This window comes from Bombyx mandarina, chromosome 04, assembly GCF_030267445.1.
Source record: "Bombyx mandarina strain Sakado chromosome 04, ASM3026744v2".
Lineage (NCBI taxonomy): Eukaryota > Metazoa > Arthropoda > Insecta > Lepidoptera > Bombycidae > Bombyx > Bombyx mandarina.
In genome coordinates this window covers 9,479,575-9,490,436 of record NC_143211.1, presented here as the reverse complement: position 1 = coordinate 9,490,436, position 10,862 = coordinate 9,479,575, and the positions used below count along the sequence as shown (strand labels likewise).

General features: G+C 35.9%; 1 protein-coding gene across 7 annotated transcripts in view; it reads right to left on the bottom strand.

The window, feature by feature from the left end:
- Window positions 1-227: 227 nt before the first annotated feature.
- The window catches only part of tai (basic helix-loop-helix family member taiman), a 52,296-nt gene continuing 41,661 nt past the window's right edge, over window positions 228-10,862 (bottom strand). For 4 of the 7 annotated variants that reach the window (XM_089727030.1, XM_089727031.1, XM_028180838.2 and 1 more), the window contains 8 exons: window positions 10,222-10,347; window positions 9,514-9,628; window positions 9,358-9,434; window positions 8,841-8,931; window positions 8,068-8,211; window positions 7,495-7,683; window positions 7,041-7,114; window positions 228-5,467 (listed from right to left, as the gene is read on the bottom strand). In XM_089727030.1, coding sequence (XP_089583156.1) covers window positions 5,354-5,467; window positions 7,041-7,114; window positions 7,495-7,683; window positions 8,068-8,211; window positions 8,841-8,931; window positions 9,358-9,434; window positions 9,514-9,628; window positions 10,222-10,347 — 930 coding nt within the window. In that variant the 3' untranslated portion in view covers window positions 228-5,353. The remainder of the gene's footprint in view (window positions 5,468-7,040; window positions 7,115-7,494; window positions 7,684-8,067; window positions 8,212-8,840; window positions 8,932-9,357; window positions 9,435-9,513; window positions 9,629-10,221; window positions 10,348-10,862) is intronic. The other 3 variants (XM_028180841.2, XM_028180840.2, XM_028180843.2) reach the window with 3 other exon arrangements.

Sequence of the window (10,862 nt, the reverse complement as noted above, 5' to 3'; positions counted from 1 at the left end):
TCATGTGTATTTCAAAACCCGAATTTTCGTTTAATAATAATTTTTAAAGACACTTTTACCAAAATATTCCGGTAAGCGAGATAAGTTCTAATATTCCGTCTCACGAAACGACATAAATATTTTCTAGTTTTAGCTTCATAAGACAATATATAAAAAAAGTGCTCAAATAAAAAAAAATATAATTTGGAACGGTACATATTCGATTACAATTAGTCAATAAAATACTGTTTATTTAGATATTAATATATTTTCGAATCTAAAATGTACAAAAAATACAACTTAAATTTAATGTACTCGTAACGACTGCTTTTTTAATGAATAAAAACATTACGATTCGAATATATTGGAAATTTTGGTACCAAACGGCACACACTTCATGGCTTGAATAATTGACAATAAATACCAAGTACATGAACCGGAGTAAGCTACTAGGAACATAAGGAGAATAAGCCATCAAAAAAACTCCTTAAAACAAAAGTTTGCCAACATTTCGTCAAATCATTTTTTAATCCAAATTAGAAAGTCGATTTTTCAAATTTCGTATATTTCGAAAAAAAAAAAAATAACCTATGGTACAGCTGTACAGATTTTTGTATAATCTAAAATAAACATAACGATCTAATTTAAAATTATTGTTTAATCAACCATCACTTTTATAACAACTTTGGTTGTGTATGCTAATCGTAAAAATATAGGTATTTTAGATATTTACAATTTTTATAAACACATACGTACATAGGTAAAATGCACAGCAACACAAAAATGGCCTTAACTATTAGAAGAACTAAATAACACAGACTTAACGTCGCTCACTTAAATGATTTGTTTGGAGAAGAGGACTAGTCTTTGTTTTCATCACAGTTAGCAAACAAATTGTCTCGATATCTCTACGTACGTGAAAAAGAACGCTTCCCAAAAAATCTTTTAAGTAAATGACAGACGTTTAAATCACTTTGCAGTGTTTTAAGGAAAACATAAATAGCATATAGGTATAATAATAATATAACAAAACTATCAACCTATTTTAATATTCACAATACAAAAATACCCTTTTCTCAGACGACAGGCCAAGACAAAAGACACGATTTTATACAAACAAATAAAATCGATTTCGTACGGGAGTGTCTTTAATGTGTTAGCAACTGTCATCCTTTCTAATAAATATATTTTTATCACACGTAACTTATCCTATAATGAGGAATTTCTTTATTATTATTGACAAACAGCACAAAACGGATCATAAAACTACATGAAATAATATTAAACGTATTAATTGTAACTAATTATATTTTCCCACAGAAACAGAGATTCCCGTACGGATCCATGTTTCTTGACACCGAATGCAAAGTGATCGGCTGTTCTACGCCACAGAGTCAATTCGTGAACTATAAAAATATTTCTATTATACATCAACAGTATCACAATTGTCAATGCAGTCCAATTGTAATCTTCCTGCAACGTTGGATGGAATTTTGGACCCTTACAATATTTATTTTTAAGAAAATATCCTCTGTGGCAATAGTACAGTTATAAAAAACTTCATAAACCTACTTCTTTTTTTTTTTGTTTATTTTTCTTATATAATTTCAAGTTAGTCATAACATTTTATAATAATATAATAATTATCATGCCAATTTTCTTTATAAACTCTAATATTTCTTATGTTGTCCTTATAATAATATCTTTTGTGTCTACCGTTAATGACGAAGCTGTTCAAAGATTTTATATTTATAAAAAAAAAAAAAAACACAACGACATTGCAGTGTTCGACATTCTCGCACTCTCTCGCTTACGGTTTGTACGATTACATTATTACAACTAGAACGGGCTTATTAAACTTTATGAGGTACGCAACATTCTTAACATCAGACCGATATTAATTATTAACACATGAATTACAATATTTTTTTTTTCATAGTCCTAATATTAACATCTATGCAGAAAACGAAATGTTAATGGCAAATGTCATTTTATCGAAACAGTATATTAATCTTCTTGTATCTGGAACCTTTTGATTTCTAATCATTATTCTTTCTCATTTGACTGCTAAATTCATTTAACGAAACGATTTAGTTAGGGGAACGCGTTTTTGATGTATATGACTTTATTATATACGGACAGCACTTTTAAATCACACTATTAAAATAAATGTTAGATCCTGCTATTACGAATCAAAACCGCATATTTCTCAATTTTTCTCAGGTATTACCATCATGACAGTGAAATAAGCAATTAAATTAAATTTGAATTATTTTTTGGAAGACTGAAATGAGTTTTGGACTGACTGATAGCATTTTAAGTAGCTTAAATATTTGAAACAAGGCTATTTCAAATATATAGGCTGTAATATAGGTTATATAATAAAGGCTGAAATACTATTCATTATTCTATTTGTTCAGGCACGAATGCATTAATTTGTATGACTTATTTTTATTGTTATTATAATATCGGCAACGCCTTCGTTTATAGATTTAATATTACAAGGGGAGTGGACGTCTCACCAACTTCTTTTAGTCTTTGCGTAAAGTAATTATGTACGATTTCGTAAATCTGATCAAAAATATATATTACTATGTGTATATACCTTTGTCAGGATGCAAATTATATTATAGCATTTGATGCTTTCTTTTATAGATTTTTTTTATACGTTCGAATATAATTTAAGATTATTGCTATTATTAAATGTATTTAGCTTATAAAATCTACTTTTTTTTCTCGTTTGAAGGCGTTCTCTTGTACTTTACTTATTACTTGTATTTTTATGTGTACGTCTGTGTTACTTACGGAAGATTTCGACTCTCCGATCTGAGAGAGAGATGGCTGTTATCCGTTTTTTATTTTTTATTCTATCAGTAATGGTCTAACATTCAGACTATTTGTTTATATGGTATAAAAATATTTGTATTTAATACTTAAATTATTATTTCGTTTATTTTTATTTTTATATGGATAATCTAATCTTATTTGTACGTTCATTGGTTAGTTAGGTAGCGCAGTTCAACATACCTACGCGCCTACGTGTATATTACAAACATATTCCCAAAATAGTTTAGTTACAATGAAACGGGAATACAAAGTTAAATGAATGACTCGAAATTTTACAACTCTCTTAAGTACTCGATGACCAGTTGCAAGTCAATTCCGAAATTCAAATGAATCAGTTACTTTATTAAATCTAGCATAACTATCGGTTTCTATTTCAATTCCCGATACAGTGATATCAACGTGTATAGTTCTAATGAAAAGGTGTATAAAATTGTTTGCGATACTAAAATACGTTCAATGTGCAAAACTAAATTGTACTACTAATAAGCAAAACATCGCGCGAGTCACCTTCGTTATTCTTTCATTACATCGAGGGATTACAGTGGTCCCGACATGTAAATGCTGGTAGCGAAGATGTCATTGCCACGCATGCCCTCAAATTGTAAACATTGACGCGCCATTAAAATCGATACACCTGATGCGGACACTTCATTTTATATACGAATACTCGCTGTATTTGAACCGATCAATTGAACTTTATATTCAAGGACATAAAATCGATTTTGATTCAGCCAAATATGACGAACATATGTACGTACGCAAAGTGCCCGCATAACCGACATCGCACTCGACATGTACTAACAGCGACAATAACTTTACACATCAACGCACTCGACGTGTGCATTAAAACAATTAATCTTATCATTAAAACACGAATAAGTATACGCTAATGAGACATTAACATATTACGCATCGTATCAATTATACAAAAATTTTATTAGAAATTTGCTAGAGATGACACACAACATCGATGTCCCGCCATTGTCAGACTTACTTTTAGACGATAGCGCTGCCAAAATACAGACTTCGAAACATTCAATTTACATTCATAATTTTAACGGTATATATTTAAATGTCACGACAACGATAAGGAGACGACGAGTAAGCGATAATTACAGCCGAGCTGATAAGCGAGATCGTCATCGGTCACAGATCAAAGTATCGATACTTTATACAAATTAATTGCTTGAAATGTTCTTAGTGGTTGCGCAATCTAAATACGACGTTCGAGTCGAGACGCTTCAAGATCGAATCGCATCGTTTTTACTTTTTAAGCCAGATGTTTCATGTTATCGAACACGACGTAGCCAACTCAATAGTACGGCTCCGCACTACGGCCCTTTCAGACTAGTAACTATAACTTGATTTTTTAACGCAAATATTCAGAGCTTATTTTTGCGTCTAATTTGAAGGTATATATTATTGCTTTGTTATCGATCAATCACGATTTCAATTTCGGGACATGTCGAGTTTTAATTTTTTTTTATTTTCACATTTCACACTAATTTATAACAGTAGGCACACGTGTTTTGTTTTGAACAATTAGTCAAACTGCATCAAGAGATTTTTTTACAAACTATGTTTCAGCATTATTTACTTGTAAAAAGCTCTTCGGCTAGACAAAAACTCCTTAATACGTTTATTCCTCTCACAGATCAAATCGTTGTACATATCACATGTAACAAATCAATAGCAGCAAATTATCAAAAAAATACATATATATATAATATAAAAATAAAATTGTATGAACAAATAAAAATGTAAACAAATGACATGTTATGAACAATGGGAAAATAAACTTTGATCCAAACTGTTATATACTTCGAGATCATGAAAATTAACAACAAAACAGAACAAAAAACACAATTTAATATCAAAAGGGTTTAATAAAAACTGAACAAGTGAAAACATAAGGAAAACTTTGTAATGATTTAATCGTTATCAATATGAAATCCTTTAAATCAAATTAAGACGCGATCATTTAATATGAAACGCGATGTATTTAACAAAATATTTACATTAAAGCAACGGCTACAATTTAACAACTTATGTACACGCTAACACAAAGTTCTCCGCCAGAGAAAACCATTCATTACCTCATACGAGCTTATAATACAATTTACTTTGTCATAACAGGTAACATCTGACTTACATATTATCATACATATAACGTTCACAACGCCAAAACATTCGTTTATATCTATACAATATTGCACGCGGTACATTACTATTGTACATGCTGTATGTTAACGAGTCGAATTTGCATTCTTTGTTTTATTTCCGTTACAGGAAGCTACCTAAATATTTCGCATCGAAATGTATATTTAAAATATATATACTACACGTACACGTACATGAGTACGTTCGTTTCAATTTTACCGTTACACAATTTCGTCAAAGAATTTCTCATTTTTTATTTATTGAGGAAACGATGATGTACAACTCCAGATGACTCCGAGGTAGACGTCTAGCAGCACTAGAGCAGAGCGCGGCAGCAACGTTATAAATGCAAGTTCGGCGAGGGCGGTCACTGCGACAACAGCTTCTGCAGCAGCGACGCCTTACTGCCCGCGCCCGCCGACCCGCCCGTCTGCGTCTCATCACCGTCCGCCGCCTCCGCCGAGCCCGCCTCCGTAGTATTCTGTGTCGTCACATACAAAAATTACATACTTCACATACACGCATCATGCTCCGAATACCTTTCGTCTGTGTTGCCAGACCGGAGCTCTACCGACTTAGTTGTGCATATTTTGCACAAAACTGTCGTTAATTTATTTAAAACTTTTTCGGTTAAGTTTGATTAATGACAAGTGATAACGATCGTGATTGTGAGGTACGTTAAATTTAATTATGACACAATATAATTTATTCCATATTATGAAATCACAGGAAATCCTTTCTTTTAATAATTGTCATTATCTTTCACAACAAACAAGTAAAGGCCAAATATAAATAATTAAAGTGTATACTGCAGACGATTGAGGAAGCGTAGAGAAAATATAGGTTTGTTTAATTTACAAGAAACGATCAAAACTTTGAATGAAATAGTGGGGTAATAAAATGATGAAGCGAAAGGAAGGAAAATAAGGATATATTTGTCCTGCACTATATTGAAAAAGTTATTGATTAGGTGTATCAAATATTTAATCAGCTAACTTTAATCTGAAGAACTAATTCTTCTCTTACATTCAAGACGTTCCCTCTCACTGTGTTATTATTTTACATGTTTTAACCTTACGCATGTTTTTAATAAAAGTTAATTTCATGGTAATGCAGAAGTTAACTTCCATTATGGTTATATCGCAATGTTATCTTATAGATGTTGTGAATTTACCCGCCCGGGCGTTGCTGGAATAGCCCCCTAGGCTACCAGCGTATAGGTAGGGATTTTTTTTATGAATTTTTGTTTTACAAGTTGTAAATTTATGATACGAAAAAGGAACTTAACGTGGCTTATATAAGCATGTGTCGGCAACGAATAATAAATCCATTTTGATCGCTGCTTGTTCTTTTACAGTGTTTCGTCTCAATCATGCAAACGCTCATTGAATATCTACGATAAGTAAATCAAATAATTCGCCTACCTCAACACTTTAAGCAAACAAGAAGCAGACTAACTATTGCAAACTCAAGATCATAATCGACACTATTTTTTTAAATCTACGTCACAAGTCCTTCACCATTTTTTGTTGACACATGCGTTCGGAACCCAATTTTAGAAAAATACCTCTTTTGACAAACGCCTAAAAGCGAAAAGATTTCGATATCATAGTCTAACTAAGAACTGTATACGCAGCACCTAAAAATCTAAAAGTAGCTAATAGGACATTATTAGACATCACATCACAAAAGCTTTTTCAGAACTCAGGAATGTACCAGTTTAGCCACTTCAGGACGCTACGAATATACTATATTTATATATATGTATTATTTAATTTTGCTCTAATTTTTTTATGAACTCTGGCTCGACATACATTTCACGGTAAAATCAGCACAGAGCACTTTTCTTTTAATTTATATCTTTCGCAAACTTGGGTACATTTCTTTCCATCAGCGTCTAAATTTCGAGGATGATTCGATTCGACAACACACGCAGCAGAGCAGACTCAATCAATTAGGTACTTAGTATTTGAAATAGGTCTACGAAAACAATGAAAACCGATAAATAGTGAAGTGGCAAGATGATGCAGTCGCCGTTCGCGTCCCAAGCTTACCGGGGTGCACTGTTGCGACTCCCACGAGCTTGTCGCCGCCGCGGCCCGGCCTCCCAGTGCGGTACTGCCGCCACCTACGTACGCACACACGTGTACAACGGCACGGGACACTACGGACTCACAGCACGCAGTCTCGTTTGCGAACGATTCATTACATTATTAATTCAAACTATATATTTATATAAAGTCGTCAAGGAGCAGACCGTTTCAATTTTGAAATCATTTCAAATGTCTCAACAGCACTATTCACACCGGACGCTGATAGCATTCTCATGCCGTCACTCTTAAAGATCTTTCGATTAGGTTATTTGGTATTTTCGAAGATTAGTAACGTTCAAACGTCACGCATTCAACGAAATAGCCCTACGATCGTATTAAGCGGCTAATGTACCCTAGTTATAAGTATATTGACAGTCGTCGTTACAGATTCGGATAGCGTGCGCGAGGGACGAACCTGGCGCGGGCATGTCGAAGGAGACGAGCGGGTCGAGGTCCGGCGGCTGCAGCGTATGCAGGTCTGGGCGAGCCGAGCGTGCCCCCACGACTGCGCGCAGCTCGTTGCGCACGTACTCCGACGTGCCGCCCGCGCCGCCCCCCGCGCCGCCGCCCGCCCCGCCGCTCGTCCCGCCGCCGCCTCCCGCACCTGTGGGCACACAGCACCTCAGCCGCCGCACTCGACATTGATTGCTGTATATTATAGGAATCTAAAACGACTAGTTGCGGTACGGTGCCGAACATGTCTATCCAAATTCATTTCGTAATAAAATCAAAGCTTAAGATGCGAAGATTGTTCATGCAGAGCGATAGATTCAAAGGCAAAATATATGAAAGGTCGTAAGCTCGTCGACGATGATCTCAGGACAACTCGGAAGATCTTGGCTTTGGTTCCCTAAAAAACTGTACCCAGGCATCTCGTTCGTCGTTTATAAGAAAACCTAATCGAGATCGACATACCGTCTCTGTCGCGGTCGTGAGTCCGTCACATGTTGCGACAGGTCGTGTGTGGTGTCGAGGCGAGGATACTCACATGACAGCTGGTGGTCGTGGGGCGGGTGGGGCGGGTGAGGCGGATGAGGCGGGTGGGGCGGGTGCGGTACGTGTGGCGGCAGCGGCGGACAGCGTGCGTACTCCGCGCAGTACCCGCCCGCGCCCTCCTCGTAGTAGCCGCCCACTGCCACATACGCCGCGATAGATTAGCCTAAATATCCTACTTTCGAACACCTGGACCTCCTCACCTACCTAAATGGGAAACGGCTTCTCTGCTTCGCAATTCGATCGACGGGCAAGACATAACTATCGCTGACCGTGCCGAGACAAGTCAGCTCGCTCTAGAGATTAAAGTTTGAAAAAAAAATTGAAGAAAACTGTCGAGAGCCCTTTTATACTAAAATTAGATCATCGTAAATAAAAGCTCAAACATGCAATTAGTTCGAAAATGTTATCCAAGAATCGGAAGACCCGAATTTAGCAGGGCACTATTTCTATAGTCTACGGGGCATGCTGAAGACGATTTCAAGAATGTCATGCTTTAAATACTCTATCCGCATTACACATCTACGCCTAAGATTTTTTTACTTCACCCTACATGTAAAAAGAAGCTAATAAAATACAAACACTATCTTGTACTAAATTTTTTTTGAGATCGAACTAACTCGCCGAATTGTTTTTAATTTAACGTTTTAGGCAGTACGAAATATCACAACAGGTCGGGAAATTTTTAATTATTATATTTGCGAATGGTATCACAAATAATGTATGATGTTTCGTTGTCTGCCGGTTGAATGTTGTCTAAGCGCGTACCTAGATGCGGTCTCGGCGGTCGGTGGTAGGGCTGCGGCGACATGGGCGTGTGCAGTGCGGCCGCGTGCGCGTACCCGCCCGAACCCGGCACCTGTACGCACGCGTATATAACACATTTTAATTTTCAGAAACCATTATATGAAAAATTAAAATACATTTTTTATTTTTAGTCTGGTGATATCAGTGAAGGCAAAGTATTAAAATTATAATATTGTCATCGAACTTTAATACGTGTACAAATATTCATTTGGAATTTTGATGATGGTGAAAAATACCTTCAAAGAATACGTCACGTACATAGATAGATACAGGTAAAGCTAGTAATAAGAATTGAATTTAGAAGGCTGTACACAAAAAAATTAATTTCGTAATTCAACTAAATTAAAGATAAAAAAATTTTTTTAATATTATTTAAGTCGTAGTCAATAGGCTGTTACATAAAACAATATTTTTCATATAAAATATGATAAAATATGAATCTTAGAAAGATTGCAAATAAAAATAAAAGTTTACTTACACTAAGCTGTCTGCTTAACATGGGGTTCTGATTAGTGGTAGTCATTTTATTTGTACCATAATTTGACCCTATTTGACCTGAAACGAATTTACATTAAATCAGAATCTACACAATTTCAAAAAGATGTTATTTACATATAGAAGAAAATGAACTCACTCGTTTGATATAGATTATGATGATAATCCGTTCGAGTCAGAGCCACGTTGGGCGGAGTCGCGGAAACGAGAGCATTAATGGTCGAACCAAGATCCTGCTGGGGCTGTTCGGCGGCCTGCAATCATTCCAAATAAGATAAACAGTACACAACTAATAATATTATTGAAATTTATTCAATGTCAATAGTTTGCTGTTCTGTGAAAAAAAATTATTACTCAACAATTTGAACACAACTTGTTAATAGGTTCTTGCAATCAAGAAAACGATGTGATGGCTTTCGTTCACATCGGACTTAGCCAATGCTTAAATTAGGAAAGAGGTTGGTTGTATTTGAGAATTCACTATTAAAAACCAAGTAATCTAAATATATTATGGGCCGTTCCTTTGATCTTTCAAAAAGCACTGACATCCTAGAAATTTAAATATTTCTGAAGAATGATCGTGTTAGCTTGTAATACTTACTACATTATAGTCTATAGGGTAAAACAGCCATTACAGTACTAATAACCGTGATATCTATCTGCCTACGTTACGTAATTGTAGAGTCGAGCAATCCGAGGAGCCAGCTGAGGATCATCATGGCGTTAACCACCGCAACTAATCCAGCTGTAATACGATAAGGATCGTGGGCGATTGCGCAGGCGAGCGAGGCAATATGAGATAAGATTAACCGTATCGGGCGATAGTGTAAGGCAGGTGTTGATATACCTCTGGCGAGACGAGCATCTGCTGCGAGCGCTGCATCTGTAGCAGGCGCGCGCGCTGCTCGGCGATGGAGTGCGGGCGCGAGCCGCCGGCCGCTGGGCTGGCGCCGCCCGGGTACATGCTGCACACCTGCGCACAAGCACCTCGTTACTGACTCTACCTATTCTAGTTTACATTAATATGAAATGATGACCCCTGGTCATTTGGTGTTTTTTTTATGTACCAAAACAAATTATAAAAGAAAATGTAAAACAGAAAATATAAGGATAGACAATTTTTCTTCAGATTCATTCGCGAAGCAATTGCTCTTGAGTTGTTAGGTCTCCTTCGGAGGCGCTCGGCAAGTTGTTAGCAAATCCCACCCCTCCTGGCTGAGCTTTTTGCCCACCTGTCCTTGTGAAACTGGAAAGGCCTCCGGGCCACCAGTAATATATCAATCATAAAAAAAACAACATCTTTCAGGTTTTCTCTAGAATATGACCCTTTTAGGAACCAATATTGGTTACTTCATAATTGAAGACATGAGTGGATCAAGGGGATATGATACAGTTTGTTAATTTTGAGAAAACGGGCAACAAACTTTTGTTACTTGTACTTTTTCTTCGTACATAATTCCTTCATTACATGCAATTTCTAAAAATCGC